At 43.3% G+C, this 22,132-nt stretch overlaps 1 protein-coding gene across 2 annotated transcripts in view; it reads right to left on the bottom strand.

The window, feature by feature from the left end:
* Positions 1-22,132, bottom strand: part of RALGPS2 (Ral GEF with PH domain and SH3 binding motif 2) — a 99,011-nt gene that overhangs the window by 5,799 nt on the left and 71,080 nt on the right. Inside the window, exons 12-16 of one of the 2 annotated variants that reach the window (XM_045297959.1) lie at positions 18,278-18,355; positions 16,713-16,818; positions 12,162-12,254; positions 7,381-7,486; positions 3,542-3,633 (exon numbers count right to left, since the gene is read on the bottom strand). In XM_045297959.1, the coding sequence (XP_045153894.1) occupies positions 3,542-3,633; positions 7,381-7,486; positions 12,162-12,254; positions 16,713-16,818; positions 18,278-18,355 (475 nt within the window). The remainder of the gene's footprint in view (positions 1-3,541; positions 3,634-7,380; positions 7,487-12,161; positions 12,255-16,712; positions 16,819-18,277; positions 18,356-22,132) is intronic. The other variant, XM_045297960.1, reaches the window with a different exon arrangement.

Genomic DNA, 22,132 nt, shown 5'->3' with positions numbered 1-22,132 from the left:
AATGAGGGAAGGAGAAAAGCCTAAGCAGGTCTGGGTAAGGGTAGATTTCAGACATACGCGTGTCACTATTTTTCTCACTAGCTATGTTACAAAGCATAATTCCTTCATGCACATTTTCTAAATCTAGCACAGACAATTTGTAACACTACTGAGAATTTCTTTGAGAAGTCATGGTGGATGTAAAAGCAAAAGAACAAAACTACATGAACTCAGACCCGACACTTCATAAACCTGAAAATCAATAGGCTGTGTCACAGCTTACTGTTTATAGATAAAATCAAACATAACTTGATTTTGTCTGAATTTGAAATTCAGTAATAATCCTCTGAAATAAAAGTGGTTTTAAAAAATTAACCGATGAATCCACTAGTCAAAGGTCTAAAGTAAGTTTTACTTTGTTATATAAAATGAAGCATGCTTTATATTTAAGCCAGCTTCCCAAAGCTGGGCTGGGTCAAGAGCTTCATATGGGAGTGGCTTTTCCCTGGTCCCTTAAAACATTAAAAAAATATATATGAAAAGTTTTATTGGCATACTATTCACACAACATATATTTCAACAGTCCTCCCACTACAATCATTTTGTAAAAACCCATGGTACTCATTAAAAATACACCTCATTGGATGTACACTGGTACAGATAGGAATTGGAAACACAGGGAATCCAGGACGGATGATCCCTTCAGGGACCAGTGGTGAGAGTGGCGATACCTGGAGGGTGGAGGGAGGGTGGGGTAGAAAGGGGGAACCGATAACAAGGATCTACATATAACCTCCTCCCTGGGGGATGGACAACAGAAAAGTGGGTGAAGGGAGACATCTGACAATATAAGACATGACAAAATAATAATTTATAAATTACCAAGGGTTCATGAGGGGAAAGATCGGGGAGGGAGGGGGAAAAATGAGGAGCTAATACCAAGGGATCAAGTACAAAGCAAATGTTTTGAGAATGATGATGGCAACAAATGTACAAATATGCTTAATACAATAGATATATGTATGGATTGTGATAAGAGTTGTATGAGTCCCAATAAAATGATTTTTAAAAAGTGCACCTCGTTATTTCTTCACCTCTTCTACATTGTCACATTGCGTCCTTTCATGTCCCTTTTTATTTGCAGAAAAAAAGCAGTCACATGGAACACAGTCAGGTGAGTCAAGTGTGGGGGGTAGGAGAGGCATGCTGTTTTTTGCCAAAAACTGGTTGGTACACTGAGATGGCTGTATGAGCAGGTGCATTATCTTGGTGGCCAAAGCAGACCCACATCTGCCACAAATTAGGCCTTTTTTATGGTCGCACACTGTTACACGATCTTTTCTGAACCTCTAAATAGATTAACAGCCTGACCTGATGGACTGAACTCTAAATGCACTACGAGTCAACATTTTCTTTTGTTCGGGAAGCTGATGGATATACACAATGAGGTTCGTCACCAATCGAGATTTCACCTTTTTTGCAATGAGAAAACCACTCGTCCACTTGAGTTTCCCCCATATTGCTGTTCTTGTAAGCTGTGTTCAACATCACAGCAGTTTCTGTGGCATTTTTCCCAAGGAGGAAACAAAATTTTACAGATGCATGCTGTTTTCTTAAATTGGTCACCACAAAAAGTGAGGTTTGAGTGAAACTGCTTTCATGAAAAAAATCCAGTGTGACCAGAGAGAATCTTCCCAGGCAACGCCACTGGGTGCACTAACTTAGAGCAAGTTGCTCAATGCTTGCCTAGCAGGAAAAATGTTTACTACGAAAGTTCTGCTCTGCCTAGCGCAATTCCGTTTGTTTGGTTTTTTTTTGGGGGGGATACCCGCCCCATATGCAAACAAGCAAACAAAAAGACTGACAGAAAAGTAGCTGACCTGGTCAGCAAGAAGGTCCAATGGTAAGAGCGAAAGTACGCTGGACCTGATGTCAGTGGACTGACACTGTCTAGGTCAGTCTTGAAATCTATTTTCCCCCTTCTTTTAAAAACGAGGCAGAAATGAAAGAGGATGTACAGAACAGAAGTGAACCAGGGAAGGATTAGTACAGGTGAGAAAGGTCTGTGTCCTTCCTTCTGTCCCAGATGCTAGGGACAGGGACAAAGGTGGGACAGACCTCTGTGCTAACAAACGCGCCTCTCCATGCATGTGAACAAGTTCTACTCCAACAATAGTGAGAAAAATGGATTTAAAGGATGATGACAGCAAGCGTCGGGTCCCAGTCCAAGCGCCCTCTACTTGTGCAGCCACGAAACACGTCATCGGGCTTCTCTGAGACTGCTTTCACCTCACTTGAGAAAAAAGGAGGTGGAGTGGGGAGTACAGAATCATTTAGATCCTCATAATATTGTCACATTAAAAGTAAATTTGTTTTATAAACATTGCCTTATTTTGTTCAATATTAGCTATTGATAACACTTTCATACTTTTGTATCAATACCCTGTCACTGATTTTCAAGTTCAACAAAAATTTGGTTTTAACAAAGGGCATAGTCATTTCCCCAAAATGCAGTGGTGTTTAAGGCCCGTCTGCTCTGCCAGCAGCAGCTCACGGTCCCACTCTGAACTGTGCAACACGTGTTCGGGAAACAACATAGCACTGCCTTCTCCTTTGAAGCAGGAGGTCTTCGAATCACTTTTTGAGTAATAGAAAGACAAACAAACAAACAAACAAGGAAACTCAAAAGGGTTCTTGGTTTCCCTGCAAACACGAGCCCACCTCCAACTAGGGGAACAAGCAAAGATGAACCAAAACAGCTCTTTACTAACGAGCCATCGTTTTAACCTTCTCTGCGATCATGCTCCCTTGCCGCTCGTTACACTGACTAGCACCTGCTGTTCTGCTCTATTCTGAACACTTTCAGCTTATTCCGGCCTCACGACCTTTGCACTCTCTGTTCCTTCTGCCTGCGACTCAGCCCTCCGGATTTTCCTGTGGTGGCTGGAGGCTGTCTGGCCCTCCAGGTCAGCAATCCCTTCTTCTCCCTGGTGACCAAAAGTGGTCACTTTGCCCGGCACTCCACCTCACTCACACCACTCTCTTTTACCTGGTACATAGTTCTGTGCATCGGTCAAGCCATGTTTGCTCAGGGAGAGACAGGCTGCATGTCTTGCTGACCGTCTCAGTAAGACCCACCCCTGCCATTTGTCTAGTTCATCCAGAAAAGCAGCTCATCTACTTCCTCTCTGGAAGCTCTTACAGCACATTGTGGATTGCTCTTCTGTACCAGGTTTCATTTTTGAAATGACCTTGTCGGTCATTAAGTTTTACCTCTCCTTCCTTTGTGGCCATTCAGACTAATATTTAGATCTGAGAGGTAGGAATTTGGAGCATTTTTTTACCCCCCTCGATGAAACAATTTTTATTTTATTAAATAAACTTATCTATTTAAAAAAAAAAAATGTCATGTTAAAGCCTCCATTTCTTGTTCCCCTGTCCCTCCTCTCGCCCCATTCCTGCCCCATCCGTGGCCTCTTCTTAGTGGTCAACATGTTGTCTATTGGTGTACAGACCACATTTCTCCCTTGTTAGGGCTTTCTCTGAGACCACAGTAGCTCACCTGTTGTTTGTTACTTTGGCAGGCTGCACTCAAATGCTTACACCACAGCATTGCATTCATCTGACTGCCAGCTTGAAACTTGTATGAATTTCCTAAAATTATCAAAACAAGGGGAAATGATTTTAAAAAATTAATTAAGACGAGGGCACAATAATCCTGCCAAATATCAAAGAGGCCAATTGAACCAGACAGCAGGTCTCCTGTTTTTTCCCCCAAACAGAATCTTCTAAGCAAACACATTGAAATGCTTACCTTTCTCCCCTTCACGAAGTCTGCTTTGTTGTTTATAAATTAAAAGAGAAGTCATGTTGTTTCCATACATGATTCTTTAGAGTAAAATGAAATAAATAAAACAGCTGCCTGGAGCCTCTCAGTTTGCATCTTGTGAGCCAGACGACAACGCCCAGTTCCTCACAGTCCAGAATCGAGCTAAGTCATAGTGTGACTATCGTGTTGCTACATGCAAAAATGCCCTTGCATGTTGAAGTTAAAACATTTTTCTATTTAATGCAAATAAGGATTAATGAAGAAGCCCTTGTGGTACAAATGACTAAGCCTTCAACTACAAACCAAAAGGCTGGTGGTATGAAGCCAGCCAGCAACTCCGATGGAGAAAGAGCTAGAGTTCTGCTCCACCATGACGACAGCCAGAAAACCCCGTGGGAGGCAGACAGTTGGAAGGAGTCGGAATCAGACAACAGGGCTGAGCCAACAGCTCCCCCCTTTCAGCCTTTACTTAGACTAGCCGGGATCCTGACAAATTCCTACATCTGCTGAGGCTCAGTGGGAAAGGTCTAAGGCATCGCTTTCTCTTATAGATCGTTAGACATTCACCAGTGTTGTCTAAAGTTGGTGGTTCAAACTAATCAGCCGAACTACGGGAGAAAGATGGCGCGCCTGCTCCTGTAAACATTTACAGTCTGGAAAACCAGAGTCCAAGCTGACTCAATGGCAGCGGGTGGTAGTCTTTGGGACACGGCCTCTCAGGAGCACTGTGACACAGTGGTTAAGTGCTCAGCACTCAAGGGAAGGTTGGCAGTTCAAACCCAGCAGCAGCATGGCAGTCTGCCTCTGCGAGAGAGGACCCTTGGATGCCCCTGCAGCCGTTCTGATGCTAGAGCAGACGCTTGCAGACTCATCTGGCTGCTGCCCCCTTTTCAGAGGAAAAAAAAATCACTTGTATCCCCACCCCACCCACCACTAATAAAAAACTTTGGTATTGTATAGCCCTTCATCAAGGAGAACATGTATGTATTGCTTTTGCAGCACCCCACCCCCGCCTGGGCTGGTATAACTCACTTTGGAAACACAAGTCCACAGGGTTACTGAGTTGAAATGGACTTGTCAGCAATGGGTATAGTTTTGGTGTGTGTGTGTGTGTGTGTGTGTGTGTGTGTGTGTGTGTACGTGCATGTGTTTATGCAGCATCAATTCTCCAGGCACTTTTCTGAAGCCCCTGAATATGGTTGACTATATGTATTAAGGCAAGAAGGTAATCAATGGAGAAAAGAAAAGATTCGTGTATTCTAGGCTACTCTAAATTCATTTTTCATTGATCTAAAATGTTTAAGCTTCTTTCGTAGTTAAAGCATTTTAAGGCTGTATTAACACACATAACAAATACTTGCCATTTTAAATGCAGAATTCTGAGACAATGACATACATACATCGTATTGCACAACCATGCACACTACTCACTTCCAAGTTTATCATCACACAAACAGAAACACAGCATCCACTCAATCATAGCTCCCGTCCCTCCCCGCCTGACCCCAGTCCCTGGTAACCACTAATCAAGGTTTGTCTCTATGTATCTGTTTATTCTGGAATCTGGAATAAACATGGTACAGAATATTATTCTGTTATAAAGAGAATTCAAGTTTTGAAACATGCTACAACAGACGGACCTTGTAAACAGTGAGTGAAGCAAGCCAGAGACAAAGGGCAAACGGTCTGTCGCCCCACTTCTCTGAAGCACGGAGACTTCGTTCATCCAGTCATCTGCCGATGGGCAGTGGACGCCTCCACTTGGGGCTGCTGTGAGTGAGTGATGCTGCAAAGAACACCTAAGCTAGTTCCCAGTATCTTAAAACACTTTACTCTCTCCTTTAATTGCAGCCAGTGGCCCCAGAGTCTGACTATATTTGGACACTGCACAGCTTTTCTTTGAGATTCTAAAAGCCAAAGAACTTTTTCACTTTCAAAAGCATTTTTCTCCAACAAGTGCTTTGCTAGCTAAGTAATATTGTTTTGCTTACTGAACTTAGATGCAGACATTATGTCAATTTGAATACTACTTAATCTAATAATAATAAAGGATGTCTGTAATAAAGCTGGCCACGGTTATTAACGTCCACTTTCCGCTTTCTCCTGAGAGCATGTGCGCATGCACACATACGGAAAAGCAAAGGAAAACAGCACAATGTCTAACTAATCCCACTAAAATGACCCAATGAAAAAGTATAACTGAATAGTGGGTTGGGATTTTGGAGTGTCAGGGACTTGAGTTCTCAATATAGAGATCAGAGTCTTTAATGTGTAAATCAATTTACACAATGTCAAAGTAAAACAAATGTGTTATCACCGCACTGCAGTTCTAAGTTGGAGGATTCTGGGCACACAGGAGGAAATAGTCTTTCCAGCTGCCCTGTGCAGCTTGCCAACCAGCTAGCAATTGTGACGAAGAAAGCACAGCCAGGGCTTAATGATCCTGACTCGGGACTGGGGTGGCAGGTATCTACTACAGACAGGTTTGGCGCAGGGAGGGTCAGCTGGGGCAATAGATAATAGATAACTTTATGTCAAAAATGTAGGGGTTGTTTCCAACCTGTCAATCAGGTCACATTGGCGGTGTGGCCTTCTCCTAAGGAGAGCCCTGGGAACCCCCTCTTTTCTGCTGGCTGGCCACCCTGAGAATGGCTTGCGCCTGGTCATGTTTCCACCAACCTTGGATCCACATGACTTTGCCTGTGGTGTTCCTGCATTCTGCATCTTTGCATGTGACTGCGTGAGTCAGTTACGGACTAACATGGGCCTTATGGACTTGAAAGTTGGACTGGGCTGGGGCGTTTTCTGGATATATAATTACTTCTTGGCATAAAGCTGTTTCTTACATATATGTGAGCATCACTGGATTTCTCTCTCTAGTCACAGCTGGTACGTTTGAACCGTCGACACACTGCCCTCCAACTCCTCTCATTGACTTTACAGACCAACCCCCACAACAGCCAGCCTTCCAATTCACAATGCGTACTGAAGGGGCCTCCAAAAGTTCATGGAGGATGGGAGAGAAAGATACTGAAAACTTCCCATCAACTACGTGAAGCCCCCTTGTATACACTGTGAAGTATCACAACCACACATATTTGGAAAGTGATTGATACCAAATAACCAAGTAATATAATTAAAAGTAACTGAATGGAAACCTTAAAACAAACAAACTTTTGCCACCCTCAGAACTTAAGAAGAATTCTGTATTTCAGGGTGTAAGTGAAAGGCTACGACCTATGTGGCAAATCTGAGATTGTAAAGTATTTTAAAGAAGCTGACAGAGTGGCAAATTAATTTTATTCCCTTCCCACCTTACTTCTTCCCCCTTTTGGTGAGCCTCAAAGGACGAACCTGGGCTTCTAAGTGTCCAGTTTATGCTCATGTAGCCAAGAAAATACATCTAAAGAACTTAAGGTATTATTAAAATCCATAATGCAACACTGTCTTCCCCAGAGATACCACCATACCAACACTTCACCCTGCCCCCTCTGTAGGTTTAAATGAGGTTCTGGTCTTTAGAAGGTTATGCTGAGCAGCACCTTATAAACCCCAGTCACCCAACAATTCACCTTTCTCTGAGTCAGTCAGCAAGAAGAGATCTGGGTGTCCGGGGTCATCGGCCATCACCACCATCCATCCCGCCACAGACACGTACTTAGTTGAGGTTGATTTGAACTGAGAGAGGGAAAAGAGAATTAACGAAGATACAACATGTACGGCTCATGTGAAGCAAAAATTAAGTGTTGGGCAGTTTCTTGTCAGCTCCTCTGTGGCTTCAGGCTGGCCCAAGTCTGGGCACGCCCTTTCATTACGCAAGCCCTCCCTGGAGAGCCCTTCTCCAGACCTTTCCCAGCCTCTGCTCCTCACCGAATCCCAACTGTCCTCGCCTCTGCTCCTGAAGAGTCTTTTGGTGAATATGATAAATTAATCTATGTGGTTTCTCCCTCCCTCTCCTGGTGCGAGAGTGACTGTCCTTGCTACCTGCCCCTCCCCTTCACGGGAAACACAGATTCTAACAGAGCTGTGAGGACGTTGATAACGAGCAGATGCCTGAGCCAATCACCATATTAACAGGCTAAGGAGGGGGAAGAAAAAACAAACATACAATCTACTTAACAGACTAAAAGGACTGCTTCCTTAATAAAGAATATATCATCAAAACCAGCAAAAAAAAAAACCCCAAAACCCAAAGCCATTCAAAAACCAAAGTGAACACAGCAGGAAAGAAAAGCTCTGAAGTAAATACACTGGGGAATAAACGCTACAGGACTTCAGCATCAGCAGCAAGGCAAGGAGCCCCTGGTGCTGCTTCTCCTCCCAAGTGACAGTGAGGGCCAGACTCCACACCACCACCACGGCCCCAAGCCCACTCGGCCTCGCCCCTCATTCAAGAAAGGGGATATGTGTGTGTGTGTGTGTGTGTGTGTGTGTCAACAAATCCACTACCACTGAGTCGATGCTGACTCAGCAAACCTATGGGACAGGGTAGAACTGCCCCCATTGAGTTTCTGGAACTGCAACTCATCATGGGGAGTAGGAAATCTCGTCTTTTTCCCAAGGAGTGTCTGCTTGTTTCGAACTGCTGACCTTGCAGGGGCAGCTCAATGCGTAACCACTACACCACCAGGGCTCCTTGTGCTGTTGTTGTTTTTTAAAAGAATATACATTAGAGACTAATCAATTGTATGTGCATATGCCTCCAACCACCCCACCCCACCCCAATTAATATAAAGTATCCATCACTTAACATCCCCAACATGTTCTGTAAAATAGGGTGTGATGCTATTTACGTGTTGTGTAAATACCTACTAGGTACAGTTATCCCCTGTACATTCTGCAGTGAAATCTCTGGATGGCCTATTATATTAAAGCCTTATGGAAGATTGGTGTGTCCATTGGATATAGGAGGCTACCTTGTCAGGTATGTGGCTGGGCTGGGCTACATGGGAGCTTTGCACACATCCAGGCAGAGGGTGGGGGTGGTGTGCATGGGGGATGTGAGGGAAGTGGCTTAGAGACTAGGTGTGAGAATGTCAGGAGTGGTACAGACACTGTCTGATCACCTGGAATCCAAGTTGTGCCCCGGCCTGGCTAGCGCCCAGCACGAGTCTTGGAGTGCAGGTGAAAGAATACAGGGAGAAGCACGAGAGGAGGCACTGAGGAACTGGGAGGCACCCTGGAGCCACACCGCTCGGGATCTTCAAAACCATGCCACCCACAGCCACAGAGTTGATTCTGAGTCTACACCACAGAGGGAAACTGCTCCTGTGGGTTTCGGAGGCCATAACTCTTCACAGGAGCAGAAAGACTCATCATTTCTCCTAAGATCAGCTGGTGGGGCTGAACTGCCAACCTTGCGGTGAACAGCCCAACTTGTGGCCCATGACACCACTAAGGCTTCTGTAAACAACAGGGGGCAGGGGTGGGGGAGCTGTTTCCCTTTTAGAAAGACAGAACAAAACTGCCTCTGGCACCCCGATGGATGTGTGGTTGGACACTGTCTGATTGGGTGCTGAGCAACTCCTACCTGTACATGCTTAGAGGACACACAAGAAGTGGTGTAGCTTTAGCTGTGATTTGTGTTTTTCCCTTTCCAAAAAAGTCGAACTACTACTACAGTGATTATCCAAATACCTTTGGTCTACCTTTTGCCACATTGAATTTTGAAGTGAAGTCGCAGACAAGACACGGATCTTCTAAGAACAAGAGTAAGTGCCTATATACACCATGCCATTATCATACTCAAGAAATCTCCCAGACCGAAGGCCATCTCAAAATCTCCCCAACTGTCTCAATGACGAGTGCAGCTTTCGTAATCTTAACTCTAGGGTTTAACAAAATGTGAGAGAGTGGTGTATGTATCCCCTCTTCCTCCAGACAGAGTGAAGAGAGATAAGGATTTGCTTCTCTACTCTCTGTCCTATGTTGATATTATTTTCTTTAAGCTTTCCAGTTTTAAATAGAAAAGATGAGAACTGTATTTCATTCCTTGGCATTCACAATCTCATTTCCTTATGACCTACTATGTTCTAATTTTTCAACACTTAATATGTATTATTTGTTAGAAACCACAATAGTCGAAATACCAAGCTATCATAACATGCCAATAAGTCTTAATCTGTAACAACAATGCCAAGCAAACATTAGCTGACAAACTCAAGCATCTTGTAACTTCCTGAATTTGGCCTCTAATTCAAGCTAGGGAAACAAGTTTAAAAATTATTTTGAATAATTTGCTACTTTATAATAGTTGTTGTGAGCTGCCAATGAATCTGTTCCGACTCATGGCAACCTTGGGCACCATTGTGTTCTTGAATTCCATTCTTCTCAAGGTTATCCATGGTTTGTCACAGTAGATTAAGTGACATCTGTAAGGGGCCCTGGTGGCACAGTGGGTTAGGTACTGACCTGTTACTCACAAGGTCAGCCATTGGAAACCACCAGCTGCTCGGTGGGAAAAAAGGAGGCTCCCTACTTGGACTCAGAAACCTACAGGGGAAGTTCTATCCTGTTCTAGAGGGCCACCAGGAACCGGTACTGACTCAGTGGCAGTGAGCTGAGGGAGAAGTGACATCCAGCCAACAAGGATCTCTAAGTGATTAATGACAAATCACTTGCTTTCTACTCGAGGATTTGCTGTATCACATTTTCCTCCTTCTCCTCTCTTCCGGTTTGTTTGTTGTAGGCTGCTGACAGCACCTTCATATGACACAGAATTTCCCCACAGGGTTTCCTGCTGTCGTCTTTTCTCCTAAAGAGCTGCTGGGGCTGGGTTCCAAATGCCAACTTCTCTGTTCGCCACCGAAGGCTTCACGGCTGGTCCAGGGCTCCGACCGTACTACGAAGCAGAGGCAATGACTCTGCCACACGCCACAGTGAAACGCATCTGTAGAACGTCGCTGCACGTGGGCATCAGTCAATTACAACAGTAACAGAAACTCACAGAATCCAATGTACCCCTGATGGGGCCCCTTTGCCTCAATTTTAACAACAAAAGTGAGCAAAACTAACTTACAAAATAAATAAAAACCAGTGCTTAAGAATATGCCAGGGGGCTTTCGAAGACACCTGGGAAAAAGGAATGAAAAGATAATTCCACTTTCACAAACTTTTCCACGGCCACTTTCATGATTACAAAAGAAAAAAAAAAAAGTTAAAAAACGGGAACAGTGTATCACTTAAGGAAACAAATGATCTGATTTGAGATTTAAAAGCAGCCACTAAGGGGACATTCAGGAGAGTGGTGGGTTTTGGTATGGCTGATGAGGAAAGGATGCTATCAGACAGAGAGTGGGGGTTGCTGTGACCACTAGTAGCCCCTCTGCACCTTTTCTGGTTTGAGAACAGAAATAAATCATGAGGATGTACAAGAGCGTCTCTCAATGACGCAGTATTGTCTGGCTAATGCGCACGTGGAAAAAGGGCTTAACTTTTTCTCTATTGGCTTACCTTGCCTCAGTAAATCTTAAACCACTCAAGTATTGTCCCCAAATAAATGGCGCAGAGATAAAAGGGATTTTATTACTGCAACACGGAAAAACAAAATGATTCTTCTTTCCAGAGATTGTATCACTGGCATACACAAAAACAAAACAGCACACAGCTGAGTTATGAGCAGATTGTACATTTGGAGAAGAGGACTCGGAGGCTCCTTTTCTTTTAAGGAAGAAAGCTGACTACTGAAAACTACTGTGATTGTTCAGTCTTCCTCAGTGTTGGGGGAAATCGCCGGATCAGTTTGAGGTAGAAAGAAACTCTAGATACTGGCCCCCAAGTTCACTGCACAGCCTAGACACTGACACTCCAAAGCCTTGCTCTCAACAAGAAACGGCCATCAGGGCAGGCTCTGATGTCAACACAGGTGTTTGGAGAGTGCAGTTTTGACAACCTGTAGTAGAAAAACAGCATTCAAAAAGGAAACTTAAAAGACATGGAAAAAATGAGGTTTCCTTGCTTGGAATGGCCTTACTAAAAACACTACCACCATACTATTAACCCAAGAAAAGAAAACGGTAAAACCTGGATTAGAATGTGGAAACCAAACAAAAGCACCCACATCCATTAGGACTATTATTTTTGGATGGGCCATGGGACAGGTAGTTAGTTAGATGGCACCGGTGCTGAGGCTGGGAAGGTGGGAACAGTCTTCAGATTGCAGACCGGGGAGACCAAGGAGACCCTTGTGGAGGGTGGGGGATGAGAAACTCAGGGTAGAGAGAAGGTGTGATGCAGTGAAATGAGGTCGGGGAGGAGACAGGGTAAAAGGAAAGTACTTTTATAAACATGAAGAGGCCGTAAAAAAAACACACACACACACACCCATACTAACATTTAGAGTCGGAATACTTACATGCTTTCTTTCCGTAGCCTTTAGAGATTTGGCAGCATAGTAAAAAAGTTGGGTCCCACACAAAGCTGCCCAATATTTTGTCCAGGATGCTACCTGCAGAAGACAAATACATGAATAAACCACTAAGCCGACACTGGTCTATTTTTTTAAATTGTCATAGTACCAAGGACCTTTAGCTGCACTCCACCCTTTACTGACACCTTATGCATTACACAATACCATCAAGTTGGTTCACAGCAACCCGTGTGACACCGAGGCACTGTCTCAGAGGCTTTCCAAGGGTATAATCATTATGGATCATAGCAAACTATGGATAGCCTTGAGAAGATGGGGGATTCCAGAACACAGGCACATGGATCAAGAGGCAGTCATGCAAACTGAATAGGGGAGATGGGATGTTTTAAAATCAGGAAGGGCGTACAGTAGAGTTGTATCCTCTCACCACAGTTATTCAATCTGGATGCTGAGCAAATCAGAGAAACTGGATTCTATGGAAGAAGAAGTGGCATCGGGATCGGAGGAAGGCTTAGTAACACCCCGTGGTATGCAGACGACACAACCTTGCTTTGCTGAAAGTGAGGAGGACTTGAAGCACTAGCTGATGACGAAGATCATGGATTACGACTCAATGCAACAAAGATCCAACTCCTCACAACTAGATCAACAGGTGACACCATCATAAATGGAGAAAAGGTTGAAGCTGCCAACCTTTTGGATCCATCATCAGTGCTCCTGAAAGCAGCGGTCAAGAGCTCAAGCAATGCACGGAACAAGTAACCCCGCTGCACAGGGCCTTTTGAGCGTGCTGGAAAGCAAGAATGTTACTTCCAGGTCTAAGGTGAGCCTACCCCAGGCCCTGGTATTTTTAATTGCCACATACACATGCAAAGATGGACACTGAATAAAGAAGACCGAAGAAGAATCGATGCATTTTAATTACAGTGCTGGTGAGCAATCCTGAAAGGACCACGGACTGCCAAAAGAACACACAAATCTGTCTTGGAAGAAGTACGACCAGAATGCTCCCTAGAGGCAAAGATGGGGAGACTCCATTGCATGCACTTTAGGCATGTTGTCAGGAGACCTGTCCCTGGAGAAGGCCATCACGCTTGGCAAAGTGGAGGGGTGGTGAAAGAGGAAGACCCCTGAAGGGAAGAATGGACACAGTGCTCCAACCTAAGAACAACTGTGAGGATGGTGCAGGACGGGCCAGGCAGGGTTCTGTTCTGTGGTGCATGGGTCACTAGGAGCTGGTACCGATGCACTGGCATCTAACAACATGAATGGATGCAGACTGCCCCATCCTTCTCTCGCGGAGCTGGTAAAGTCCAGCCGCTCTAGCAGCTAAATGTCAGCCACTGCCACCAGGGCTCCTTGGTCAAACCTTAGACTTGAAGTCTAATTCCTGATGATCACTCCCAGCTAAGGTGCTCTAATACTAGTATTCCCACTTTTTAATATTACCTAGTATTTTCTACTCTACCCTTATGTTCTTCCTTTCTCTGAGTCTAACCTATATCCCACGGCCCAACACTATAATCGTTCTCTTCCAGGTATTTTAATTCCTGTCCCTTTCTCCTGATAAGGCCCTAATCCTAGTTAAATCTAATCCTCTGAGTACTTGGTCCCACATACCAACAGCTGAAATCTTACAGTCGTGCCAACTTATAAAATTATGATCACCAATCTCAAGCAAAGATTATAAAGCACTTTCCTTTGAAGAAATCTCCTCCTCCAGCCCATTGCACTATTCCACTGCTCCTTTACCCTCAATCTCCTCATTCCCACCCTGCACTCGGGCGGGTCTCATCGGTCTTCCCAGGTCTGCAGTCCGAGGACTGCCCCTACGGTCCCTCCCTCCGCGCTGGTGTCACCTTGCTACCTGTCTCCTGAACCACACAACCCCCGACAGAACTTGCGACTGATAAAACAAAAGTGGTTCCAGCTCCAGCTTTAAGAACTGTTACTCTCCATTCTCTATTTTCCTAAAGCTATTATTAAAGTACTTCTTAACAGTACATACTTTCAGGACTCTTTAAGAAACAGTTTTTTAAAAATTAAATACTTTTATTGGAGGCTCTTACAGCTCTTATTACAATCCATACATTCATTCATTGTGTCAAGCACATTTGTACATATGTTGCCATCATCATTTTCAAAGCATTTTCTTTCTACTTGAGCCCTTGGAATCAGCTTCTCATTCCCACCCCCAAGAAACAGTTTTTAGTAAGAACTAATTTAGGGGTCAAAATTAGTTTGACCCCTAACTTCCACTGAGTGGATTCCGATTCCGAGTGCCCCTGGAGCTAGAACAGAACGGCTGCTGTGGGCTTCTGAGGCTGCCAATATTCTCTGAAACAGAAAGCATTGCTTTCCTCCCGCAGAGACACTAGTGGATTCTAACTCTGGACCTTGTGGAGAGCAGCCCAATATACAATTTAATGCTCAACAACACTGTCGTTTAAAAAAGCATGGTGAAACAAATACAAACTTTGGATGATTTAGAATCTACCATATCTGGTTTGACTGCAATTGCTTTTGTTTTAACTTGTAAAACATGTATAAGAGTTCAAAGATTAAGGTTGCCTTATGTGTGCGCACAACTTGGATAATGAATGAAGACCAAAAAGAGTATTAAATGAATCATAGACTGCCAGATAAATCAACAAATCTGTCTTAGAAGTACAATCAGAATGCTTCACCACAAGCAAATGTGGTGATGAAAGCTGATGGAGCCCAGCTATATAAAGATATAGCATCTTCAGTCTTAAAGGCTTGAAGTTAAACACAGCCATCTATCAGAGAAGCAAGAAGCCCACACAGAAGCAGCACACTAGCCTGTGTGATCATGAGGTGGCGGCAGGATCAGGTAACAGGCATCAGAAGACCCCAAACAAACAGAAAAACCTATGGTTGAGAACAAGGGGGGGTTATAGAAGAGTCCCCAAACCCATCTGTAGACAATGGGACATCACCTCACAGAGGGTTGCAAGGAAGGCATGAGTCAAGCAGGTGAAGTATAGCACCGATGAAACACAACATTCCTCTGGTTCCTTGAGGCTTCCCACCCCCTACTATCATGACACCAGTCCTGCCATTCACTGCGGGCTAGGCCAGAGCATGTACACAGGTACAGATAAGAGCTCAGTACACATGGGATCCAGGTCAGGAACGGGATCCTCGGGAACAGATAAGAGCTCAGTACACATGGGATCCAGGTCAGGAATGGCTTCCTCGGGAACAGGAACGGGAGTGGTGATACCAGGAGCGTAGGGGGAAGATGGGGAGAGGAGGGGGGAAGAAATCTTGGGGGAAGGGTGACAGCAGTCAGTGTAAGATATGAAAATAATTATAATTTATCAAGGGGTGACAAGGGTGGGGGTGGGTGGGTAAAAAGAGGAGCTGATACCACGGGATCAAACAGAAAGTAAATGTTTAGAAAATAATGATGGCAGCATATGTACAAATACGCTTTTATACAACTGATGTATAGATTGCTATAAGAGCTGTAAGAGTCCCCAATAAAATGATCTTTTGATTAAAAAAAGAAAAAAAAAGAATGCTTCTTAGATGTGAGGATGACAAGACTTGATGCACTTACGACATACCGTGAGGAGAGACCAGGAAATATTCTTTTTTGTTTAAAAAACATTTTATTAGGGGCTCATACAACTCTTATCACAGTCCATACACACATCAATTGTGTAAAGCGCATCTGTACTTCATTCTCAAAACATTTTCTCTCCACTTAAACAATATTCTTGGTAGAAGGTCGAGAAAAAGAGGAAAACTCACAACACGAGGACTGACACAATTGTTGTGACAATATGCGCAAACATGGCAGCAACCGTGAACGGGTTTTCCCTTCTCTACCCAGGGTTGCTATGCTGAAGACTAGGGCGTGCCGGCCAAGCCACGGTATTTTCAGTCATCGCCTATGCACGTGAAAGTTGGACACTGAATACGGACGAACATCTGAACTATGGTGTTGGTGAAGAATACTGCAAGCACCACGGACTGCCACAGAACAAACAGGCCTGTCTTAGAAGGAGGACAAGCAGAATGCCCCTTACAGGCAGGGATGGGGAGACCTCAGACTGCCAAGAGACCGGTCCCTGGAGAAGGCCATCATGGTTGGTCAAGTGCAGGGGCAAGGGAAAAGAGGGCAGCCTCTGATGAGATGGATGGACGCAGTGGCTGCACCAATACACGAGAACAGCTGTGCACACGGCGCAGGACCGGGCAGTGTTTCCTTCCGTTGTACACAGGGTCACCCTGAGTTGGCACCTAGCAATTACAACAACAGGACTGCTCTGAGTCAGAACCAACTCGCTGGCACCCAAGAACACAACAATATGCAGTTATATACGGAGCCCTGCCCAACGCCAGGCTGCTAACCAGCCATTCTGCAGGAGAAAGAGGAGGTCGGCTACACCCTTAGAGTCCTATGCTGTCCCTATGGGTCACTGGGAATCAGAGCTAATGACGGCAGGTGGCTTTACATATTTGTTTATATTTTTAGAAGTAGATTAAAATATAATAAAATCTTACTGTAGGCTTTTTGCCTTCTTTTAATAAAGTTTTTCTCCTGAGAACACCTTGAATTGTAACCGCTCCTGGGTATAAATGTACTGCCAAATCTTCTGATTCTGCAGAACTATAAATAGTGAAACGAAGAAAAAGGCATATCAGAGCTTTTATCTCTAGTAATCATCAAGTCAGTAACTTAAACAAAATGGTATTTCTTAATTTAAAAATGGTTAATTTTATTCAGACCTGAGAAGACATTGACAATACAATGGTTTATTGATATGAAATGTATAAGCTGTCATAAAAGTTAACTAGGAAGTTAGTAACATCAGCACATGGCTAAAATATATTTATATATACTTCATTATATATTCAAACAAACAATAATATAGAAAGAATAGAACAATTCACTTTAGTAAAGATTAAATTAAGGATTTAAGGTTTGTCTTCTTAATATGACTGACTGCATCACTGATGAAGCCTTTCCCCTGATTAGAAATTTTCGGTCCTGGCAAAGGAAGGTGAGGCTTCTAACTGTTAAAGCATTTAAGTATGGAAAAATAAAAACAGCAGCAGCTCAGAAAAGGGAATCAACCAACAAACCCAGGCTTAGTTTAACTCTGAAATAGCTGAAAATGACAAACAGCAGTAGCGATGAAAAAGCGTGGCTAGCTGCCATCACTTTCAACGACATCTAACACCCAAGTGTCTGGTTGTAGACTAACAGCTCTCCAAGGACAGGGTTAACTCCAACGATCAAGATTTCCTTTTCATACATCTTAAAGAACATCATTACAAAATAACCAAACATTTGAAAATACCTTTCCTGTAATTGCAACAAGAACAACTTCTACATGTGTCCATTCAATATATGCACTGTTACAATTCTATTCTTTTCTGGGGAAGCCGTGCAGGTTTATCCCCTTACGTATTCAGGTGTCTTCAAAGTGACGCCAAGTCGAGAACCACTAGCAATTTCCCCGAGAGCTCTTTATACCTAGAGGGAGGTCTACGCTAGGAGATGAGACACCGCCAACGGGACCAAGCCATTTGGTGGTATTTTGAACTGACTCAATCGGGAAGAAATCTGGTTTACTACACTGAATGGACAACTGGACCAACAGGAGTTTAAATGTACAAATACTATTTAATGAAATAGAAGCGTCCAAATACAGGGCCTGTAGCTTTTTGTTTTTTTTTCTCAGATGGATTTTAAAAGCCTATAATAAATGTAGATTTATTAGCAAAGAAAATGCTTTGAAGCAGCCTCAGGAACCATAAGCAGATTTTTGCTCATCCCAAAGCCAGCAGAATTAGAAAAACCTGCGCAAAGAGCTATCAACTTGGAAGCATTTAAACAAATCTGATACAAAGATGCAAGCTTTAAGCAATTTGCTCCATGGCCCGGAAAAGCATAGGTCAAAGTTCTCTCTCTCTCAAACCTTGGAAAACAAATCTCCCTGGGCACTTTGTGGGAGAGAACCAATGAGATGGCAGAGAAGAGAAGGAGCACCAGCCTGCCCCCGTGCCAGCCGATCACCAACATCAGAGCGGAGTGCTGTGGCCCGAGTGCAGGGGAGATGTACCTGCTGGCCTTCACGTGGCTCCAATAGCCATTTCGTGCCACTCTTGTCACCGAGCCGAGAGAATGGTATAATCTGTTCCTGTTGGATTCCATTATAAATTGTATATATTACACATACTTTCATGCACACAAGCATCATCAGAACGTAGAACAGTATATTTCTCTGTGTAATACAGCTTTCTGATGTCTACAAAAGGGTCATTTATGTGACTGCTTCTCTTTCTTTCTTAAAGCATGCAGCATAAGTTTGAATTTGCTTCTTCTTTTGTTTATTCTAGAAATACTTTGGTGTCCAGCATACACCATACATACCATATATACTTGTGTATAAGCCGAGTTTTTCAGCATGTTTTTCATGCAGTTTTTGTGGTAAAATTAGGTGCCTTGACACCTTCCCAACACAATCGCTGAAGACAAATGTGTGCATAAGCAAATGTGGTGAAGAAAGTTGATGGTGCCCAGTTATCAAAAGATATAGCGTCTGGAGTCTTAAAGGCTTGCACGTAAACAAGCAGCCATGTAGCTCAGAAGTATCAAAGGCTACATGGAAGACGCACACCAGCCTGTGTGACCACGAGGTGTAGAAGGGACCAGGTATCAGACATAAAAGAGCAAAAAATCATATCAGTGGGTGCCCACCTTCCCGATATGATCACTGAAGACCAATGTGTGCATAAGCAAATGTGGTGAAGAAAGCTGATGGTGCCCAGCTATCAAAAGATATGGAGTCTGAGGTCTTCAAGCTTGAAGATAAACAAGCGGGCATCCAGCGAAGAAGCAACAAAACCTACATGGAAGAAACACACCAACCTGTGTGACCACGAGGTGTCGAAGGGATCAAGGACCAGGCATCAAAAAACAAAGAATCATACCATTGTAAATAAGGGAGAGTGCAGAGTGGAGCCCCAAAGCCCATCTGTAGGCAACTGGACACCTCCCCCCACCCCCCTTACTGAAGGTTCGTGGGGAAGAGATGATCCAGTCAGGGTGCAGTGTAGCAACGATGAAATGTACAACTTTCCTCTAGTTCTTAAATGCTTCCTCCCCCCCACTATCATGATCCCAATTCTACCTTAGAAATCTGGCTAGACCAGAGGATGTACATTGGTACAGATAGGAACTGGAAACACAGGGAATCCAGGACAGATGACCCCTTCAGGACCAGTGGTGAGAGTGGCGATACCTGGAGAGTGGAGGGAAGGTGAGGTAGAAAGGGGGAACCTATTACAAGGATCTACATATAACTTCCTCCCTGGGGGACAGACAACAGAAAAGTGGGTAAAGGGAGACGTTGGACAGTGTAAGATATGACAAAGTAGTAATTTATGAATTATGAAGGGTTCATGAGGGAGGGGGAAAATGAGGAGCTGATATTAAGGGCTCAAGTAGAAAACAAACGTTTTGAGAATGATGGCAACAAATGTACAAATGTGCTTGACACAATGGATGTATGTATGGATTGTGATAAGAATTGTACAAGACCCCACTAAAATGATTAAAAACAAACAAACAGGTGCCTTGGCTGATATTCGGGTCGGCTTATACTCGAGTATATACTTCCACAACGCTAATATGAGAATCAGGGAGCAGTGTAACACCAAATAATACCAAAACTTGAAAATACTTCAAAAATGGTTCTTTCTCTCTCACTGTTTTGGATGCCAGGTTCAATAGGATGCCTCTGATTTTTAGGGTTCATTTTAATTACATGTCCCTCTGAAGACACCTAAAAAGAAATATGGCCACATGCTTTCTTTCTTTTTTTTTTTGGCCACATGCTTTCTACTTTCCTCCTGACCCTTATGTTAAATCAAAGACAACTAATAAAAGAGATGACTTGAGTTGGAAAAGCAAAACAAAAACACAGGCATTATTTTATTTCCACATTAAGTGACACAGCCAATAAATGATCAAAATGCTATGAGTTAATATTTATCCAAAATGGCACTTAATGCTTATGAAACAAAGGAAACACACAAGCACGCATACGCGTATAATAACAATGCTGCTTCTTTGCCTGGGAAAAGGCAAAAGTAGCACTGCTGATAAATAATATTTTAAACAAAACCCACTATTTTACCCTCCTTAAGCATGATATACTTTGTGTTTCTCCATTCCTAAGGATATCAGAACAAAAATCGGCACACCTAATATTCAAAGTGGAGTCCTGGTGGTGTGGTGGGTATGTGTTGGGCTGCCATCCACATGGTTGGCAGTTTGAAACCACGAGCAGGATCTTGGGAGAATAGACTGGGCTTTTCTACTCCCATAAACAGAGTCTCAGAAACTCACAAGGGGGAGGGCAGGAGGGGAGGGGAGGTGCCACTATGACTCAGCATTGACTCGATGGCATCAGAAACATTCTGAGTATGACTGTCAAGTTTCCTTTGTACAAAGAATGTTTTAAATTCGAATTCTCTGTTCATTTTTCATTATTGCATGTCTGAACCTTGCTGGTTGTCATTAATTTAACAGCTCTCAAAAATTTCCAAGAGCCACTGATTTAAATTTGGTACAAGCAGAATAGAATTTTAGCTGCAAATGTTTGCAAAGCAAAACATTTGTCATAAAAGAAAAATATCGTTTTGAGATGAGATGGTAACCCCCTTAAACAAACTGCCTTCATCAGGGACCTGCTGGGAGGAGGACAGGTTGTTGCACCCACCACCACAATGGGTCCTCCCACACCCAGCAACCCGGTAAGCGATTGTGTTAACCAGCACCTCTCACCTACGGATTACAGTATTTCCGACAGGCAGCAGATTATGGCTTATGGTCTTTTGCGGGTCGGGGTGGGTGGCACCGGGAGTCTAAGACAATTTAGACAAATGCAGACAGCATGCCAGAGCAATGCTGTGTCTTTCCATTTCAGGCAAACCCAAATACAGAGATTGAAAGCAATGTTTGGAAGAGAAATGGTATGTAAAAACAAATTGTTCAAAAACCCAAAGTCCAATGAGAACAAAACTTGTGAAGACTGAAAACCAAAAAGTGCTTAGAAATATTGGGCTCACCAGTACAATCTTAGCCACATAACAGCCACGATATTTGGGTGCAGTTTCCTCAAGAACCAAGATCTAATTTTCTAATGGGATTGCCTAAAACTAATTCAAGTAATTAGGATCGTTGTGTTCAACAGCTTTGTTTTAATACGTTACGTAAAAGTCATGCAGCAAATAGCATGTGCTTGAGCAAGACATGTGCATGGCTTGAATGCAGGAATGTGGTCACCCGGTTGCTCTGAAACTTTGTGGCTTTGCCTACATAGAATAGAGCAATTATTTTGGTAGGTAGTCAAGCATCTTGTGTTTAAAAAACAGAAAAAATGCAAGAGTCCTAATGAACACTTGGTGGGCAGCAATAACTTGCGGTGTTGCGCTACATTTTTAGAGAGATTTTTATATGTGAAGTTTAAGACAGCACATGCTATTTGCAGCAGGCAGACAACACTTGTATGGCTCCTTGCTAACAGGGAAATGAGAAGGGGGCATGACCTAGTAAGCATGTCATAGGAGGAATCTGTTTACTCTGAGCTAACTTTGAGTTTATGACAATTTAAACTCAAACTTCAACTACCTTTACTTAGAACGTGGGGAAATAATTACTTTTTTAAAATTAATTTTTAAAATACTTTTGAACACAAAAGTATGTGCCTTGACCATGATTGGTTATTACTATTTCCAAACCTTCAACTTAGAATGTACAAAAACATGCATACGTTATGTGTCAAGCTACCAAGCAAAGGTAAATGGAAATGACCCGATCGACCCGTTTCATTACAACTGTTGACTTCAAGATCAAATTCTAATTTCTGCTACTGGCAAGAACCAAAAATGGTCCCTTAAATATACATGAT

The sequence above is a fragment of the Echinops telfairi genome, unplaced genomic scaffold (assembly GCF_000313985.2).
Source record: "Echinops telfairi isolate 266 unplaced genomic scaffold, ASM31398v2 ScPeMD7_7424;HRSCAF=8462, whole genome shotgun sequence".
Taxonomy (NCBI): Eukaryota; Metazoa; Chordata; class Mammalia; order Afrosoricida; family Tenrecidae; genus Echinops; species Echinops telfairi.
The sequence above is the reverse complement of the archived record's forward strand: the minus strand, read 5'-3'. Positions and strand labels throughout refer to the sequence as shown.